This window comes from Scleropages formosus, chromosome 7, assembly GCF_900964775.1.
Source record: "Scleropages formosus chromosome 7, fSclFor1.1, whole genome shotgun sequence".
Taxonomy (NCBI): Eukaryota; Metazoa; Chordata; class Actinopteri; order Osteoglossiformes; family Osteoglossidae; genus Scleropages; species Scleropages formosus.
The window spans coordinates 23380872-23402081 of NC_041812.1; the positions used below are offsets into that span (position 1 = coordinate 23380872).

The window sequence follows — 21210 nt, forward strand, 5'->3', positions numbered from 1 at the left end:
TATCAGACACTGGTTTATCAAGGCACACGTACTTACTGCAGAAAACTAGGAAACAATTCCAGGACACACTAATGATTAACAGATGTACCGACATATGCCGTATTTTGAAACACATTTTACAACTTTGTGACTTTTGTTTTTTTAAATCTTAAGAAATATTCACGCAAACATCGAGGCAGTAATTTGAGACAAAAAATGCCATAGGAAAACAGACAGTGCTCATAACAAAATGCCAAGTATGCTTATATTGGATAGGTTTGTCTGACACATTTACGTACTCAGCACAAATACCTTTTATATTTGTTTTGTTGGTCTGATAAAAATTTAGTAGCCCACATTCTACATATACACAAATATGAGGTAAGATATACACACTTAGCTGTCTTTTATAAACTTGAGGCCATGATTTCACAATCTATACAGCTTTAAGCACTGCTGTCCTATAGTTTACTGCCATTCACTCGATCAGAAGAATGATCAAAATGAAGTTTAGGGGCCTGTTTCAGTTAAGCTGTTGAAGAAACTATGCACTGACTCAGTACTAACCCTTTCAACTTGGAATATCAATACAAAGAACTCATAAAAGCATAAAATACTTGCACACTGTACTGAAATAAGAAAATCAGTAATATTTATATGTACTGTAGTGCATTTGATAATACATTTATATTTCATAAATTGTATCAAAAATCCTTACACTAAAAGTGTGATGGAGATTGGAAGACCACAACCAATTATCAACTTAATACAGTGGCCAAAATTGGGGGGGGGGGGGGCGACTGAAAAAGGATGGGGAAAAAAAAACTCTTGTGGTATACAATAAAATATTCTTAAAAGTTTTAAACAAATAAATAAGGAATATTTTAGAATCATTCTCCCATAAAAGGAAAGTAATCACAAGCATACCTTCCTCTGCTATGTTTGAATTTGCAGTGTCCCTTAAAAAAAAAAAAAAGATTAAGTCCTGTGGTGTCTAACAAAAATTCTACTTACTGATCCCTTCACTAGAGGTAACGTACACAGCCCTCTACAAAAAATTGGTCAAAATAAACATCGCCACTCTGACAGTCAAAACACTAATACAGAAACAGACAAAAGAACACACACTGAGCATTTCCCAATGCTCTTGTGGCTGAGACATGAATCTTGGTTCAGGTGACAATAAGCCGCAGACTTCAGTTGAAAAAGAAAGAAAAAAAAAAAAAGAGAACATGGGCCAATGAGCATTGACTTGAAGGCATTTCTGAAAATCAAGCCAAATGACACCTTTCAGAACTTTATCTAATTTCAGGATTATGCGTTATACTAAAACATTGACCAAAGCTTATATAAATTAAAAACTGACCAAAAATAGAAGAACTCCATCTCATATAAAAGAGATGTAGAAATATAATAATCTCTTCAGAAGTTTTCATACTTTTTGTAATTCTCTTCAACCCCAGTAGAGTAAAACATTGACAATGGACATCCAACTCTGAGACCAGTTCACAATCAGCTCAGGAACACCAGAATATATTAACTGATACAAAGAGGATTGATATGTTTGATATATTCACAAAACAGGAATACAAACCTAATGAAAGGGAGCACATTACTAAAATGAACAAAAAAAAAAAAAAAAAAAAAAATCTAATTATACTGAATGTTTGTCTTCAATATTCACTTTGATGTTCACTTCTGCACAACACTGGAGGAAACCAAAACACAGCCAGTGAAATATGAGAACAATTATTAAATCTAAATCCATGAATATAACAAATCATTTTCATGACATCCTATAGAAAATCCAGTTTAAGGACAGTGTATTGGTTATTATTTCAGAGTCATACCATTCCTCTTCATCGAGAATTATTATGCAAGTACTCTGGTGTGCAAGTCTCAGGACTATAGGATATAGAACTTGTTTATAAACTGAAGCAAATCAATTTTTAAATCAATCGGTTTTTCATTGAGTCAAAAAATGCAAAGACTACACAAAGGTGACTATAATCACATCACTCTCCAGCAGAAAAATCAGTTTAACACACTGGTATGTTAGGCAATTAGCTTAAATGATTTGCCTAAAGTGAAATGATTTAGTTGCATCACATTTCTTGAACGAGTAACATTTCTATGAATAACTCCACTATATACACTAGATATAAACCCACATCTATTTCCCCAGTCTCTCTGAGAACTAGGCAGTTGATATTGTTTTCTTAATATTGATATCAATTATATCAAACCACATGACAGAGACCCCCTACACAGCTTTGACTATTGAAATGAAGCAACGACAAGGTTAACAGCTGCTTTGACATGTACAATATTTCAGTGCAGACAGTGAGCAATGTAAACACTATGTTCAGATAGAAGCTATCACACAAAAACACAACACAGACTTCCCTGACAGAATTTTTATAGTCTGATTTTTCTTGTTTTGAGCAATGGAAATCTTATTGTGTCAGTTCGTGGAAGTGAGCAATGTATTCGCTTTTATCTTCTACTTCAGCATTTTCTGTATCTTGCACATTGCTCTTTGCCATCATCCTACAAAGTTAATGTAATTGCCTTGACAATGTAATTGAACTCCATGTAACAACTTCCAAATTCCCTTAGTATCAATAATTATTCATTACTTAATACTGATAAAGCATAATTAGAATTAAATTATTAAAAACAAGATTTGACTTTCTTTAAAAACATTAGCTTATAGGAGAGAAGACAAAGAAGGTTCAGAGATCAGTGGATGGACAAAGTTAAACACAGTGAAACCAAACTAACACCGTATGCCTTAGTGGAAAAAGTACTTAAGGAAAGAGTTGGGAATGAAGTCAAACTCATGTGCAATTTCTCTTCCCCTTTAGAACAGTATCACCACTTTCTTCTTTAGATCAATTCCAACTCCTCTACAACAGTGAGCGCCAACTGTATCAATCTGTTACCCTTGTACTCAACGCAGCTTGACCGTCTTTGCCAAAAGCAAAGGAACACTGTCCTCTCAACATGTAATGTCACACAATGCAGAAGGAATAGTTTCAATTTGTATAAAACTAACTTCTTCTTGGGTGTGGGGGGGGGGGGGTGGTTACTTCAATGCTGTAAGAATGGCTCATATCTAAAAGTACAATCTCATGGTGTAAGTGGAAATATTAAAAACAAGTGACCAGCAGACTACCAGGATGTTACAAACATTTGAAATGGTGGTATATTTCCATTTACAGTCAATGACAAATGCCAAAAAACTATTTTCCCCGTTTATATATCAAACTATAATCACATTGATTCCACTACCATCAGCATCCATGATGTTCAAAAATATGAACATTCCATATTGTTACTCCTGTTTAGCCTTGAATGGCTCAACAGGAGCAGCAAAACAGAAGTTAAAAAAATGCCAGTTATACCTGTTCTTCATGAAGACAAACAGCTTTCACAGGACTTTGCACCTGCAGGAACCCTAGAAGGAACGAGAAATGTTGTTCCCCTGCTCCTGAAGACTTTCAAGCAGATCATCAATCTTCTCTATATTCTGAGAAGTAGACACACTGTCCTGCATGTCCCCTGAAATTGATGCGGGCTGGTTGAGCAAAGACTGCATTGGGGCATCATTCTCATGATGGCTGGAAAGTGCAGATGCAGAGGAGCTGATCAGCTGACCACATTCTGAGAAAGACCAAAAAAACTTAAGTAAGCAAGCCTTGTTACCAAACGTAAAACTTCTTACTCAAATTTTAAAACCGATGAGTTAATTCTATGCAATATAACAATTTACAAATTGGATTTACCATTCTGAATGGCAAAGAGAAAAATGCCAGGCTGCTGGTCTTGGCTGCTCTGACTTGTGGTCATGTTTACAGTTGTCTGGAAGGGCGATGCCTGCTGCTGCACAGCAGAGGAGGTGGAGGTCTGCAAAGCAACCGTCTCATTCTGTGTGGAGAAGATTGTTGCCTGGGTAAGGTCTTGTGAGCTCAAGCTTCCTTGCAGGACCGATATGGCAGACTGGGGCATGAAGATGGTGACAGGGGCCTCAGCAGAGCTGCCAGAACTTGGGACCACTTGCATGGGCTGTTGGCCTTCAAACAGGCTCTGCTGTTGGGGCTCACTGACAGGCTGGTTCTCCACTATGGAGCTTTGGTCCTGGTAAGACATGGGCTCTGTAGTCTCCTGCTGGCTCACAGATACCACACTATTTGGATAAAAGAGAAGAGCAGGGCTCTGACTTTCCTGGGAAGGACCACTGCTTTCAAAGATCATGCTGGGAGACTGCTCCTGGGTGCTCAAGGTGCTGGCACAGTAAAGGAGGCCTGTCTGCTGCTGCTGTTGGCTTGGGGAGAGAGTGCTGCTTGGAGGGTGAGCTGACAGGTTCTGGAACATGCTCTGGCCCTGCTGCTGTGGCTGCTGGGATGACAACTGTTGTCCCATGGGTGTGTTCTGCTCAATGGGAGGCAGCTGGGATGGAAACACTGACCCTGACTGAGTATTGGAAGCAGATGTCGCCATAGAGTCAAGAAATGCCATCTGTTGCTGTTGCGGTTGTTGACTACTGTCTGCTGACAGCTGGCTGGGTAGGGCACCCTGAGGGAGAAAAATCCCTGGGGCGGGAGACTGCTGGTCTGAGGACAAGGTGGAGCTTGTGAGAACCGTTAGGGTGTTCTGAAAGATGACTGCTTGGACCTGCTCCTGAGTGGGAGAGGCCTTCTGTGTCAGAAATAGTGACCCCTGAGTGTTGGTCAATTGACTTGAGTTGTGAAACAGCTGCTGAGGTGGAGAGGGGTTGGCAGGGGGCTGCTGAAGAAAGCTAGAAGTCTGGATGGACAGAAGCTCCTCAGCCTGCTGAAAAAGGGCTGCTTGTTCCTGATGCTGGTGCGTCTGCTCCTGCTGATGTTGTGTGGCTGTGCAGTGCAAACCTTCTGCTGAGTGAAAGAATGGCCCCTGGTCTGGTGCCATGGCCTGAGCAGAGCTCTGCTGTTGGGGTGTTTTAGTCTGAGAATCATCTTGGAAGATGCCACACTGCATGGATATATCTGGTTGGAACAGTTCTGATTGAAGTTGCTTTTGTAGGTCCTCAAGGACCTGCTGTTGTTCCTGCTGCTGCTCCTTCATAAGGGAGTTTTCTGCTGACTGCAGCTGCTGGCCACTGATGTTCTCTTGCACCTGTTGCATACTCTCAGAGAGAGGGGAAGTGGGGTTGTAGAGCACTTGGTTAAGCTGCTGTTGAGCAGCTGCCTCCAGGACCTGCTGCACCAGGTTGCTTCCATCTGAGTGAGTGGAGGAGAACCCCCCGGCCTGGAGCTGGCGCACTGCCCTCTCCAGTTGGGCCACCCCATCCTGTGGGAACAGAGGAAGCTGGGACTGCTGCTCAGGAGTCTCCACTATCTGCAGGAGCCCCACCACACCTGTATCTGGGCCACTGCAAGATTCCTCATGCTGTAGGCCCTCAGATTTTAGGAGGAATTGCTGGGGGAGCTGCTGGAGGATGGCTTCCCCAGGCATGGAGAAGGAATCAGTGGGTGTAACATCCTGCTTCTGCATAGTACTCAGGGGCTCTGTGCTTGTGTAGATAGCAGCCTGTTGGTCTGCTTCCCTTGGCTGACAAGCCATGGGAATGGAGAAAGGGTGGTTACTGTTAGAGATGTTGGACCTCATGTCTCCTTCCTGAGCAGATCTGATGGATTCTGCTACAGGATGGCTGGACACTTCCATTGGAATGACCTCTTCCCTCTTTATGAGTGGTATCACTGGGGCCATCACTGCACTGTCCAAGTTAGAACCAGCACTCTGTACCCCTGCAAGAGCAAAAAATAATATAGAAATGGAATACACACCACAATGCTTTCCCCTTAAAATGCAGAAAACCTTTAATTTCATATTCCATGCATTCAAATGGTTTTATTTGGTCTTTTTTCATGTATTGCCACTCCTTGCTAGATCCAAAACACATAAGTTGATTGTAACTATGATAATTCAATCTCTGATCACTACCTATGGGAATCAACTATAGGCTGAACAATGAGTAATTTTTTCCTGAAAATGTGCTCATAAAGTGAATTTTCATAAAAGACAATTATGATTAAACTGATTGGGCAAATTTATGCATTGTGTTCCCAACCCACAAAAAGTTCACCCCTTTTCATGAAACATGCATAATTCTTGCTGTATCTGTTAAACATGGAAAAAATCTAGTACAAAACCAAGTTCGGAACATCAGAACTACTACTGATACCTTTAATTCCAAGACCCACAAAATTGCTTATAAATATTTTGTGATTCTTCACTTGTGGGCTGTTTAGCATCAGCAAGGCTCATCGTAAGAACTAACATTTCTGTTGTAAGGCATTGCTCATGTGAGTTGATAGCTTATTATACAATTTTCAGAGTACATTTTACACATATTTGTAAGTATGTATTCTAATATGAGCATTTATTATGTGAGGGAAGCCCTTTAACAACAGGTCAGGTGGATAAATCACTTGTGTCACAAGAACACATAGCACAAATCACAGCAGAGAGTGAATTCAGAGCAGGCAGGCAAAACAACAGAACAAAATGTTACATTTCCAAGCAGCGAAATGAGCCATGGTCAGTTAAGCCATTGTTAAGATGAGCCAGCAACAAAAATGAATTAAATTTCATCCTTTGCATTTCACTATACAGATTGGTTCTGTATTAGTAACAGCAACACTGAGGATTCTCCTTACTTATTATATACATATAAGCTAAATACATGAGCTCTTTATTATTAAAGCAACTGCATGTTTAATTCAGTGGCATTTATCTAGTCAAGTGAATATTTGACCCAAAAAGAAGAAAAAAAAAAGAGGGACTGATTTTCTGTGACAGATGTAAGGCACTGAAACAGACCACTGTAGGGTGCAGGATGTTATCTGCAGGACAGTAAAAACTGATGTGTACCTTTCATCTGCTCTTTGAAAGAACAAGGATTGGTCAAAGACTGAACTTCTTTCTTCACAGACACTTCTGCCACTTGACCTGCAGCACAAACAAAATATAATGCTTGCATGAAGCTCTGCTGGTATATTTACATTTATTTAGTTGACACTTTTCTGCACAATGACTTACAATGTTAATGTACTGTAGTGTGCACTGCACTCTAGGTTCAGATGGGGCAAAGGAGGACACACGGACAGCGTTCATTATGAATGCTGACTGGAACGCTGGCACACAGCAAAAAGTATAGGCCTCAGTAACATGGGTCGTTACATTGCCTTTCACCAAAAAAAATGGCAGCGACCTCGCTGCCTACCTGCCCCAGGAATGTCCCACTGTACGGCACTGTCCCAAATGTGCCTCCAGTCGGAAACGCAGATCCAGGACGCTTAGTGTCGATGGCCAGGGCAAGGAAAGCCAAGGCAGCCCACCACGGCAGCATGCCTGGAGGCTGTGGTGGCCATCCTTGCCTGTTTGCCTGGCCTCAGTCCTAGCACAATTCTTTTATCCAAACACAACCAGCCCTAGTGGCGTCAATGTAGTCCTTGCGCTCCCCCCAGCTGACCAGCTTACACAGGAGGGCAAGGGTCAACTCACTGCAGATCCTGCTTTGTCAGCAATGGTGAACACTCCTGTTGTGTCTGGGTGCCACGCAACACCTCTCGCCGCCTGGTCACCTTTCGGCAGAGGACCCAGGCAGGCAGCTCGAATGGGCTTCAGGCAAGTAAGGGGTTTCCTCCTCCAAAGTAGTCTTTAAACACAGGCGATCTTGCATTTAAGGCTTCGCTCGACCCAGCTGGGAAGTCTTGCCTGTGCGCAGATGGGGTATGCTGTTCTGTGCCATCTAGCATGTCATTTGGCGTCTTCAGGAAAGCACTCTCCTCCACGGATCCAGAGGAACTTTCCCCCAAACACAAACACTCACACTCGGCGACAGGTTCACTGCCTTCCTCTGCCGCTTTTCCCCCGGGTACAGGGAGACCCCACTCGACCTGTTCACCTGCCTTTAGCAGCACCTTGCAGCTCTTCTTTGCCACAGAGCATGCTCTTTCCTGGGGACCCCCTGAACACCAGTGCTTCTCAACAGGTCCACTGTCTGCACCTTCACCTCCACAGGCTCTTCTGTCACCGGTCGCATTTTCATCATCTCGCTGGCTTCTTCCTTTGCTCTGGTTCCCACTTCTCCATCTTCGGGGTTCCACAGCTCTTGAATCCAGTTTCTCATCGCCCTGCCCCATTCCGTTTCTAACACCAATGGAGAGCGCTGAGTTTGGATCAGGTAAAGAAGGACGCACGGAGAATGTTTATTGGAGCACCAGCACACAGCGAGAGGTACCGGTATGAACCAATGGAAATAATGCTCTCATTCCGAGAACCTCTCTTCCTCAAGGACCTGTACCTCAAGTCAGCCTTTCCCAGCTTGTTTGGCCTTTTTCAGCTTTTCTTAATCTTCTCACACTGTCCAACAGGCACTCACCTCCTTACAATCCTTGTCAGTCCCCACAGTGATTGAACAATTACTTTACATCTTTCTCACAATTCCCATCATTCCCAATTATTTACAGTTAGTTACAACTATTTACATCTTTTCCTGCTTGAACCTGACACTCCTCAGTAACATGGGTCATTACAGTACTTAAAATTATTTACCCATATTTATACAGCTGGGTAATTTTACTGGAGCAATTTAGGGTAAGTACCTTGCTCAAAGGTACTACAGCTGAAGGTGGGATTTGAACCTGGAACCTTTGGTGCATCATGGAATATTTCAAATCACAAAAAATGCTACTCTGTCACTGATATTCACACAAGCTGTGAAACTACATTACAAATCCAGAAAAATTCACATAGGTTCTTCATTTTTGCATTCATTTTAACATTCTGAAACTCAATAAGGTGTGACTACCCACTATATTCAGGGCCCAGCAGTATATGGACTTAATCAAGGCTGTAAGAAGGGGATGAAGTTTCTTTGGTTTGAAGGAACATAAAAGGAGGGTGAGAGAAGTACCATAATGGATCATTACCACAGAACAGGTTTCACATTTCCTGTTCCTTCTCTCCAAGACATTAACTAACAGGACCACAGAAGAGGAGGCCTACTGACCTGATTCTGAAGTGGCAGGCAGTGGAATGCTTGGATCAGGTTCTGGATTGTAAGTGAAAGGCTGTATGTCATGAGACCGCCCAGCATTGGTCACCACAAAGATTCCCACAGAGACTGGGGAGTTGATAGCTTGATTCTGGTATGGAGGGACTTTCACAATTAAATGGTTCTAAACAAGGAAAAAGAAAAAACGAGATTACTTATGCTGAGGAACAGACAAGTGAGTCAGTTGACAGGGCATACATTCCATTTACAAAATTTAAAAGGAAAAAAATAAAAAAAATAAAAAATTCTTGTACTAACCAACCAAGTTTTTCAGAACTGAGTTTTAAGTTGGTTCATGGATCGTCTATATTAATAGAAGTTTCAGTTAAGAAAGGCACAGAAAATACTGAACTTTAACCAAGTACCATTTATTTCAAGTTTATCTGACATGGGAAGTTGTGACTAAGGAAAAGAAGTTTATAGCTTTGAGGACAAGGGGGTGAAGATATATGGTTGGTCTTATAAATCTATATTAACTCATTGGCACAGAGAAGGGGTTAGACCGGTCTGCTCAACATGTTATATAATTCAGTTGCTGCAGGTGCAAGCGAATGGGGCACAGTGCAATGCTGGCAGCAAAATGTAGGATTAAACAGCAATTTAAGGTGATAGCAAAATCTGCCAGTGAAACAAAAAAAAAAGTTCTCAGTGCCCATTAGCTATGACGGTACATTAAAAAGAAATGTAGATTTACCTGGTGAAACAGTTCCATGTCAATCTCTGCCTCTGCCTGCCAGGAGTTCTCATCTTAAAAACAAAAAAAGATTAATGCCAGTTATTAGAAGATTATGTATTACCGACAGAACGGCAGATTAAAATCCAACAATCCACAGGCAAAGGAGTAATTAACATGTGGAAAAGTTCATATATGTTAGCGATTGTACCTGCTGGGTTTTCCTGGAATATGACTTTAGCTCCCTTGAGGAAGTTCTTTCCTATGAGAAAGACCTCCTCACCTCCTTTCACAGAGCAGCTGTGTAGGCTCTTCTTCAGGATCTCAGGTGCTCCAGCAGGCTGAGCTGTAGACAGGAAAATGGCCCTCAATAACACACACAACACTTGGTACTACGAAAAGGGAATTTCTAAAATAGAGGACAGACATTGATGACACTCCGTCAGAACTGAAATAGGGCAAAAACGTGTCTCCAATGGAAGACCAGGTAAGAGACAAAAAAATCATGAGCATGATGGTAATTATGGCATAAAAGCCACTGAGATAACTGCTGCTACGTTCATGCTGAGTGACATTTTCTCAAATTCTGTCAAGAGGGGGGGGGGAAAAAAAAAAAAAAAGAAAATTTTGCTGTTATTTTAATGTCAGCTGTCTTAAACTCAAGATGCTGAAGTAACTGAATTTAATAAAAGCAAAAAATGAGCGAATACCGATATTTGCTTGCTTTTACTCACTCATTAAGAGCTTTGAGTAAAGAAATTTTAAAAAATATCAACACTACAAAATGCTTATCTAAACCAGGAATAAAATCTCAAATCCACTTTTAACTAAATTTCATCAACTTATATGCCTGGAAGACACTATACAAATGGTCACTTACAATGGTGTTACGTTCTATGTAACCCATCGTAAATTGAAAATATCATAAGTCAAAAATGTATTTAATACACCTAATACACACCTCTCTGTGACCAGAAGATACTGATCGCTGTTGCTGCTCAGCATCGCGAGAGGGTATCGCACTGCGTATCACTTGCCCGGGAAAAAATCTAAATTCAAAATTCGAAGTTCGGTTTCTACTGAATGTCTATCGCCAGCTCACTTTCATAAAGTCGAAAAAATTGTAAGTCGAGGAGCACCTGTAGTTCTAAGGAGTATGTACATTTGTGTTGGCTAACAAAGGTTGCTGCAGAAGTGGTTAAGGATTTAGATAACTAAAAATGTCCATTTATACAATCCCTCTGACTCCTGGGTAGCAAGAATCCCAAACGTGTGAGGTTTATAGATGGCTGTACAGTACACTCACTGCAGAGGATAGGGGAAGACGGAGCCTGTAAAATGAGGACAGAGCCGTCGGGCCGGGGGATGTTGACCCGAAACACTAGACGGGCTCGCGTGCTCTTCTTTTTGGAGCCAGCCACCCCAATGCGGGCTTCCACATCAGCATTACGCAACTTGAGGATTCCAACACAGTCCACCCTGAGGAGAGACATGTATGTTGGCACAGAGGGTTTCGCCTGGGCCTTGGTTGCACCTGCTGGTACACATCTCCCTAAAGGAGTTCTGTCTGAGAGCACCTGTTCACCTTATCTGATCTGTTTTGTTGTCACAGTGATGTGGCAGCCAAATTTAAAAAAACTAATACTTGAATAATTTAATAAATTTAATAATGTGAACATTACTTGAATAATTTAATTGAGGAAATTTTCCAGTTAAATTCATATATGGTTTAAATTGAATTTGGTTATTTTGAGTCTCTAGCGAGACGTCCATGAACGTTAAAACGAGAAACTGATGCTTACGCCAGAGTCATGTTATTGCTTGGGTCCAGGCCCACTTCAATGACTGTGGTGCTGTCAATATCCACCTCCTTACAGGCCGTGGTGTTGCGGCCAGTCACTCTGCAGGCCTGGTAGAAGCCGTGTGGCTTCACTCGGCCAGCGTCATTACCAACAAACACCTGAAGAACCACCGGCTCGTTCACCCCCTCCACCTGCAAAGACAGAGGAGCCACTATTAAGCAAAAGGTCAATATTCAGTAGAGACAACATACCTCCACATGCATACAAAAATAATTTAAACTTTGAAATTCAAAACAATTGTTTCTCTTTCAAAATTCTGCTGTAGCTTCAGCCTCAATTGTTATGATTAAAAAAAAAAAAGAGGGACAAAAAAGGGAAAGGCAAGTGGACATGAAAATGTGGACTTAGAAATGAAACAAAAGGCTGTAACTTTCAACACACTGGGCAGCATTAAGAAATGTGGCAGTGCTCATAAACAAGATCTGTCATATTATTGTTCTGCCTCTTTATAAGTGATCTTTCAATGAAAATGTCAAATATGTGAAAAATAGTAGCTTTATTGTTAACTGAACTATTTGGCTGAGGGGGCGCGGTGGCGCAGTGGGTTGGACCGGGTCCTGCTCTCTGGTGGGTCTGGGGTTCGAGTCCCGCTTGGGGTGCCTTGCGGCTGACTGGCGTCCCGTCCTGGGTGTGTCCCCTCCCCCTCCGGCCTTACGCCCTGTGTTGCCAGGTAGGCTCTGATTCCCCGCGACCCCGTATGGGACAAGCGGTTCCGAAAATATGTGTGTGTGTGAACTATTTGGCTGATCCTGACAATGAGCCAGGGAGTGCAAAATGAAGGCCATCATTATGGCAAGCACACAAATGTGTGTTTTTGGAAAGTTGAAAAACTGACACCATTTCTCATTCCACAGATTCACACACGTCATATGCAGCATCTTCAAAATATTTGGGAATGAAACACATGGAGGACAAACTGTTTCTGTACAGCTTGGAGTAACAGAATTCAATTGTGTGCAGTAAGCTTGGCTGAGAAATAAATGAAGGAATTCAAAACAAGCCCTATGGATAAGCAGGGGCAGCCCAACGTGTTATGAAGCCCAACCTTTACAGTGGGGAAACCCTGCTGTGTGCGGTCCTTCACAGACCCTCGACTGCCTTCTGTCAGGTAGCGTGCTCGATGCTGGGTCTCTGGTTGTACCAAAATCTTCAGCTCCTTGCCCTCGCTCTTCGCAGGGTACTGCACAGACAGCGTGCTGGCTTTTGGACTGCTTGACTGCAAACCCTCCGCTGAACTGCAAAATAAATGAGCCATTCAATACTTACGATAGCGAGATGCCAACAAAGTCAAATCTAAAACAACGGATCACATTCAGACGTTATTATAAGCCAGAACTATATTTTTGCTAGTCTTTTAAAAAAAAAAATGCCTTGATAAACAGAATCGGTCCCCTAAACACAAACATAATTGGTACCAAGAGTTAGTTTCTTACTTGAAAAGGATGTAAGTTGATTTCGATATAGAGTGGCCCAAGGGCTCATCATCAGTTCTACAACTTATTCCATATTTTGCCACTTATGCAATATGTTGGCAAAAATGGTGGTTTTGGACTAAGTGACTATGCTTCAAAAAATGTGCATTTCACCAAAAGGTGGAGGAATGCACACTTTTGTTTACTCAGAGCTGCACATCACCTTTGAGACAGACATCTGCTAATTGAATAAATGTAATGTACAGTATATTCCAGCAACATGACAGTTCTGTGTTACAGATGGGAAGAGAACAGAAGACTGTAGCTCTTCCATTGAGTAGATTGAGGATAACAGGCTGGCAGACAGTCCCTCCTTCTGGAGAGCCAAGAAATGTTCTGAGACCCCTGGCTGGGTATTGAAAAGCATAAATAAAGCACAATAAAGACGCCTGGCCAGAGCTACAGCAGGGAGTTGACAAACAGCACTTACTATTTGTAATTGCTAGCTGTCAGGGTGACGCTTTGGCAAGTGACTTGAATTGCATGTTAGCATATGGAAAAAAAAACGTGTTACAGCTTTGAATTTGTAATGGCAAAAAGTTCGTTACTGGAAAGTGCATAAAGAGGAAACCCACTCTATTTGGCTCTATAAAGCTGCTAAATGATTAAAAAGTAAAACAATCTGTGTACAATATTAGAAAAATTGAATATTAGTTTAACTGGAATATATTCTCAGGAGCAGACAACAGCCCCCCTTTTCACACAGGTGGTGCAATGTGTGGTATTTCACTTTCTGCCGTTTTTGGCATACACTGTGCCACACCTGCAGCTCTAAATCTGCCACATGCCCCTAGGAGCCTCTGGGACCTTAAGCAGCAGCCAGTTACCGTAACTGGAACTAATCCCCGGTCTGGCACCACCCTACAGCCCTGACACAGCACTAGCCTTATGCTCATTTAATGAAGGAGCGAGAAGAGGCAGGACACAGTGGAACAATCCTTATCAGGAACAAGGCACAATCCACTTTCTTTCCAAGTTCCAGGCAAGCAGTGACCCCTGTGTGATACAGCACTGAGAGAGACCCACCTGGAACACAGCAAACTTGGGAGCAATCTTTGCCGCAAAAGTTTGAAGACCTACTGACTGTCACCCAAAGCTTTCTACACTCACAGCCAACAGTCCTTAACCAGCTCCAAACAGACCAAAAACAAGGTTAACAAATTGCAGTGCTGTCTCAACCTGTCCAATTATTTGTATTGTAACCCGCAATGTGCCCGAGTTAAGACCTGAACATCCCAGGGAAACCAGACTCAACATGACAAAGATTTTATTTCAGCAGTTCCTGTTAAATAAATAAATGAATAAAAAAATAAATAAATAAATAAATAAATAAATAAATGCCACATAACATGGGAAAGTACACAATAGTACCATCTTGAGCCTTAATGCACAGGGAGGGTTAAATATACTTATAAGCCCTCCCACATCTCAGTTCACAAGTTTATTTTCTAAACTTTTGCTGTCCAATACACACACAATGAGGAGAGTCTTTGGTATATAACTAACCAAGGACTACTATGAAGGACGTTTGTCCTTATTTTGAACCAGACGTTAACCTAAGGGACCTTAAAACGTTGACAAGCAATGAAAGTGTTTCACTCATTAAAGAAAGGGGAATATCTCAAATCAGAGAACAGCAAATTACTATTATTTCTTTTTTAAAAGATTAACTCAAAGCAGTCAAGCCATTTTCAGTCATTTATACAGGTGTTTAAGTATAACATGAGGGAGCCTCAATGTGGTAGGAGGCTGCCTGCTACCATCCCCTATTTGAACGGCAGAACGCACCTTCCCTTGGGACAAGCCTTGATATCCGAGGCCAGCTGGGAGAGGACGAAGTGCGGCCCTTTGGCGCTATCTGCATCAAACACATCCATGCTGGCCTCGGAGGCAGAGGTGGGCTTGGGTCCAGGACGCTGACGTGGTGTACGCTTGCGGGATTTGCGTGGTACCTCAGTGTTATCATTATAGGAACCGGAGCTCACGATACTGAAGTTGGAGGCTGAGTCATCCATCCAGATGCTGGCACTCTGCTCAGAGTCTTGGGTTGGGTCTTCATGGGAGGACATGCGGCTGTCATCCAGGAGATCCTCCGGTGGGGGCGAGATATTTAGTACCGTCCGGCGCTTCGAGGGAGTTGACTGGAACTGTTGGGGCTGTGGTGCTGTTCCTCCTGCTCCTCCAGACCAGTTGCCACCACCACTGCTGCATCCCATGGCATCCGGTTCGACCCCTGATGACTTACTCTCAATGGCAAGAGCTCTGACAACCCCACTGCTACTTGGACCTTCACCCGCAGCAGGGTTGTCATGTTCAGCGGCCTGGTCGGTAACACAGGACGGGGAGTGCATCGTGGGGCTGGAAGATGGAGGACAAGCAGTGCGAGGACATCCCATGGGCATGGAAGATGAACTGGAGGTGGCATCTGCAGTGTACAACATGGACAGTAAATATCGGTACCTCCACCATCATGGGCTAGCAGTCCCATTCAAGCAGCGAAATCTGAACCTTGCCAAGTTTGTTTCCTTGTTGTCACTTTAATTCATTGTCTCCCAGTGTCAATGAGACAATTTCAATTTTTTAAAAAATACGAGATGTCCTTCAGCGTCATTTCACACCCCCCATTTTCGAAAGTATACAGAAATATATTAACTTGATTAGAACTGAAATGAGCTTCTTGCTCTTTCATCATTTTAAAAGATGTTTTTAAGAGTTTGATAAGAAATTTATGGAGCACTGAAAAGCAGTGTTTTTGGCACCAAGTGTAAGCTTTCATGTCAGGAGATGCATGCCAATCAGACCTTTTCACAATTACAACAATTTGGCTGGGACTGAGCGTAGCCACAGAAACAGAGTAAACAAGCTTCTGACCTATGAAGCAGAGAACTGCAGACCATTTTATATGCAGACCCTCCCTGCTTCAGAGGGAACACCCTGGAATAAAAACGAGACACCAGATGAGCAATAGGAGCTGCCTGTTAAGCATGTATTCCTTTGTGATCAGATATAAAACAAACAAAACAAAGTACAAGAAAATGTGAAAATGGAACTGCCAAAGATGTTTCTGACCTATCCCACCTGGGAAGGTCTTTGAAGTCTGTCCTATTAACTGGCAAACCAATGGGGGGAAATCGAAAGCCCTCCTGTAGGAATCGTTTTCTAATTGCAGCTTCACTTTGCCAGAGCGAGGCTAGCTAAAAATATGGTGAAGGATTCTTGCTACTAATGCTACATGTACAATATTTTACATCTCTTGTCATAAGCCCAGTTATCAGATGAGCGATTTTTGCCTAAAGTCAATCATCTGCATGTCCATGAATGACTTTTGCCTTTATGATTTAAATGCTAAAAGGAAACCATTCTGTAGATGAACTGTGCTCGCAGAGAAGTCCGACGGCAAGCGTAGGTAAAGTACGACAGTTGGTCATTAAAAGGGACAGTAGAAGTTCAATCCTTTGCGTGTGTGTGGCAAAACGACAAAAGCCCTCATTGTCTTTAAATATCACTGAAATTCCACAGCACTAAATCCCCCCCCCCCCCGCCGATGAGCAGGAAAACTTCAGCACGTGTATTCACTGAAAAGACCACAGAAACACCAACCAGACAGGAACATTAAGGACAATAGCAGCCTTTATCTCTTTTAACTTTAATCTGGACCATAAGCACACCAAGTCAGCATTAACTCCAACATGCAGCACTTGGATAAAGATGGCACAGACGAAAACCTAGGAGATGCTTTCTCCCCTTTTTCCTCAGCCACTGAACAAAAAGACCTCCAGATGACATTTCAAACAGGAAGTTCCATTTTCACACAGGGAAACAAACTGGGAAACATTTTTGAACCAGATCTGTGGTTCAAAGAATCTCTTTGAATTCAGAAAAAGAGAAAGCAAAATACATTGTACTTGGGTTTTTTTTCTCCCCCTCACACACACACACACACACACACACACACACACACACACACACAAAATCATGCAGGTTATTAGGACAAAAAGGTTTATTTTTTTAAAATGTTACAAATCAATTTAATAAAAATTTGCATCAAATTTTAGCAATTGATGATGCATCATTTATACAGCAAAATAGTGTATACAATGAGTGTTAATAAGTGGCCTAATTCACATAGTCAAAATCAAATTCTACATCTCTGTGAAGACAACCTTATGTAATGAAGGACTTCATGCTAGAATTATGCATGTCTACATCAGAAAGAGAAAAATTGGAAAAAAACATTTATATAACTTTGTCGAAAAGCACAATGTCACAAGAAGGCTTTGCCCATGTTTACTGCAAGATTTGAGAAAAAATTAGCACCTTAGAAAAACACATTATCTTTACAACAGTGACTCATAAGGCGTCCTGCACTATGGAGGAAAAAAAAAAAAAAAAAAAAAAAGCAAACCAACCAGGAATGAACAATAAATCCTTTGTTTTGCCGAGGTTCTCAGCTTCTGCAGTTAATGAGTAAGTGTTAGTCAGAGGCCTACAGCCACCTTTGATGCTCTGTATAATTCAGCACAATGTGTGACTATGCTTTGCACAGTCTAGTAAAATTTTATCTATTTTACAAGTGCTGACTTGGTAGCAAAACAGCATGACAGATATAGCATCACAATTTATGTTCCACAGAAAACAGCTTGGACGTGAAGGAAGTGACAAGCGACACAGGGGCACCATGGCCTCTACTCTGGGCATCCTCTTCTGAGTTGTGCTAAAGTGTTAGTGTCATTTTCCTCAGTATTTGCAAGGTGGAGCACATGTGCACAGAAAGAACCAGGTCCACTAGGCTGAGGACTGAACACAATTTATTCTTATAAATTGGACTAAGTGGAAAATTTAAAGAGCAGAATTAAATCCAACATCTGTACTTCCATACTGTCACCTATACATCCAGCTTTTACTGTGTCAGAAATATGGATGCAAGTTCTTTTCTGAGCTTACCCTCAGTCAAGGCAGCATGCACAAAACCAAATTAGCCATGCCAACAACCAAACTAAACTCCGATCTAAACCAAAGTCATGCAAAAGAAAGAAGCCAAGATGTACAATCCCATGCAACCAACAAAGTATTGCTTTAACAATTTTAATACATAAAAACACCAGAAAATGAATGACACTGATGCTCTAGTGACCACATTAATGTTGCGGCACGAATGTATCACGCTGCTTAGAAGCCATTTCATTCCACGAATTATATTCATTGTTAGTGCAGCGACAGCAGATGCTACTAATTAGTCTGACATCAGCTGGCAGCTTCTGTGAAGATTCTCTTCACAAGGCAAGAGGTTATGCAGGAGCACACCAAGTCAAAGCAAAACCACCGTCTTTTTTTCAGTCAGTCAATCCCAAAAAAAAGGGTACTAAAGAATCGGAGAATGCATCAGGTATTAAAAAGGTGTAGTGAGGAATAGGGAGAGTCGAAGAGAGGAAGTGGGAAAGAGAGGGCAAGGGAGAAGACAAAGGTCCAGGAATATATTTGTTCAGGCCAAGAAAGTCATCAGGAAAGGGAAATGACTTGTGAAAGTGAAATTTCTTTAAAAAAATTCCTTTGTATCACTGCCCTTTAAAAAGAAAGTAAACCGTGATTTTTGTCCCCCCCCAAACAATGTTCAGTAGAAGGCCTTTCATGCCAGTCCAGGAAAAAAATAAACTGTAAGAGCTAGAGATAATCATGTCCATTACAGCAAATATTGGTCAAGAAATGATAGCTCAGGAAGCTACATAAATTCAGTTTTTAAAGCTGCTGTTTCTAAATTGTAGAGCACTCACATTTAGTCCTAAATGTAAATAATGCTTTTTTGTTCGGTTAACAAAAAAAAAGAAGACTGCTAAACCTGAGAGTTACTTCAAAAGTGTTAGACAACAGACGCAAAAGCGAGACAAGGTCATGCAATGCCGGTCTCCCACTGTGTGCCGGCAGAGAATGACTGAAGACCCTGGTATCCATAACCCAAGGCTTCTGAAAACATGAAAGGAACCACTGGACCACATCAGCAGGATGACACCGATTTATTAAAAAAAAAACAAAAAAACACCAAAGTCCCACCAGAGGATACCTTCCTTTTCACACTGGAAACTGGGCAATCACTGGGCTTGCCTTAGCTCATTTTGGTTCCATTTCACTCAGTGCTCTGTATATGAGGCTAGAATCCACTAGTGTGAGATTAGCACAGTCTTTTCCAAGAGTCCTCAGCCAGAATTTGTGGGAGTAGCTTCAAAAACTCCAAGTGAATTACTGTTCAACAGAAATGTTCCAAGAGAAATCAATCAGCAAGTACATAAATTGAGAAATCTGAATTAGGCAACAGGAGGCTAAATGTTTTTACTATGCTGATGTACGACACACTGTTTTAAGAAACTAAGCCAAGAAAACTGCAGTAGCGAAAAACCTCATCAGCCTAGCAACAGTAAAGTAACTTACCCTCCATCTGGACATTTCTAAATAAAAAATACACAGAAACATAGTCAAAACCCTTGAATGGAAACCTCAGAATTTACATTTACACTGCTGTGTTGTAGATGACGTAGTCTCATTTCATTTAAAGTATACTCAGAGATGGAAAAGGGTAGAGATTGAAGTAAACCTCACTGACGTTAACAAAAGAGTGGAGCTGTCCTCCATGACATGGAATGTGCCCCATTTAGACTAGCTCAACAGGACTTTAGGGGAGGACAACAACAGTCGCACTGGGCAACAGCAGCTTCTCCATGGCAACCAGTTCCTGCTTTTCATTACCCAGTACTTACAGCACAGAGACTCACGCTATTGCATCACGAACCCAAAACTGTCTTCAGCAAATACTCTTTGCGTTCTCCACACTTTTCCGTTACCGCTGGAATTCCACTTAACACAAACAATACGCAACTGCCTGCATGCTTATTTGACCCACGTTCTGCAACTGTTTGACTTCAACCTTCATCAAAAACTAAACAGTTTACAAAAAATTAAACCAAAGCCTGTGAAATCGGTAACTTTATTTTACAAACTACAATTCTGTAGTCAGTCATTAATGAGGGTCAAAGGGCAAGAGAGATAAATCCTGATGCATAAATTGGGTGAAGGTAAGAGAAAGGACAGGAATCAGGGGAGGGTCATGCTAGGGTTAGATACCAAGCACTGAACAAGGGAAACTGGAAGAAGCAGCCCTGGATAAAGGAACACAGGCATTGGGAGAGGACTTGGTCAAGATCTCAACACTGTACACTGAGCCACCTAACAAAGAACACCAAACAGCAGAGGGCACTGTGTATGTTGCAAAAAGGTGGATGGCAAGTTGGACCTGCTCACCACAAGGTCAGCCTTAACCTTTACCCCCAAAAGCAAGGAAGTTCATTGTAATTCAGATGGAGAAGAGTCTTCCTCTTTATTGTAAAAGAGAAGAGATGCACCACCAAGTGTTGCGCTGAAAGCTTTAAAATGAAAGCCATTCATGAACAGTCAATTCTAGAGTTTGAGGTAAAAAGAATAAAATTAATAATAATAATAAAACACATTCAAAACATAAATTTGTGAAAATAGCTAGTAGACAAAGGGCTAAATTTTCAGTGGAACCTCTCCTGAATTAAAATTCATTGAAAGTGAGGAATACTTCACCTTCCTTCAGCTACAGCCAGCATGTCCAGTTCCGCCAGAAGGACTGCAAATGGCTGCAGTTCTGACGTCCAGCCACACTTCTGGATCTACAGAAACTCACTCTAAACCTGCGCACTTCAATGAGGAGCAGAAAAAACTAAAGTGAATTGCATTTTGAATATTAAAAGAATACAAAGGAAGAAAAGATGCCTAGGTTTTTCTACCTCATTTATCCATTTGGCATCAAGTTTTATATATGCTTGTTTTTTTTTTCCCTCCATTTGAGACCCAAGCTGTAAAAAGGGGACAGGTCAAACCTCTGAATGCAACATTAACAATAAATGCTGTTCAAGGAATATTAGTATTTGGGAGCAACTTTTAGTTACAAACATACTTCCAGGTTTTAAAAGTAATTTAAAACCACTGATTGCTAAGATGTGCCCATGTATTTTTCATAAACAAAAGGCTACAGAACATATTGCAATAAACTGGTAACATTGCTGAGCTAGTGCCCCCACCCCCCCCAACCCCAAAGAAAACATGAAT

General features: G+C 41.7%; 1 protein-coding gene across 2 annotated transcripts in view; it reads right to left on the minus strand.

Annotated features, from left to right (window-relative positions):
* Window positions 1-3132: 3132 nt before the first annotated feature.
* The window catches only part of LOC108926347 (nuclear factor of activated T-cells 5-like), a 33121-nt gene continuing 15043 nt past the window's right edge, over window positions 3133-21210 (minus strand). Inside the window, exons 1-11 of one of the 2 annotated variants that reach the window (XM_018739014.2) lie at window positions 15961-16037; window positions 14878-15514; window positions 12663-12852; window positions 11558-11748; window positions 11062-11234; window positions 9967-10101; window positions 9777-9829; window positions 9038-9206; window positions 6895-6972; window positions 3768-5768; window positions 3133-3645 (exon numbers count right to left, since the gene is read on the minus strand). In XM_018739014.2, coding sequence (XP_018594530.2) covers window positions 3440-3645; window positions 3768-5768; window positions 6895-6972; window positions 9038-9206; window positions 9777-9829; window positions 9967-10101; window positions 11062-11234; window positions 11558-11748; window positions 12663-12852; window positions 14878-15491 — 3810 coding nt within the window. In that variant the 5' untranslated portion in view covers window positions 15492-15514; window positions 15961-16037 and the 3' untranslated portion in view covers window positions 3133-3439. Of the gene's footprint in view, window positions 3646-3767; window positions 5769-6894; window positions 6973-9037; window positions 9207-9776; window positions 9830-9966; window positions 10102-11061; window positions 11235-11557; window positions 11749-12662; window positions 12853-14877; window positions 15515-15960; window positions 16038-21210 lie in introns of those variants that run through there. The other variant, XM_018739013.2, reaches the window with a different exon arrangement.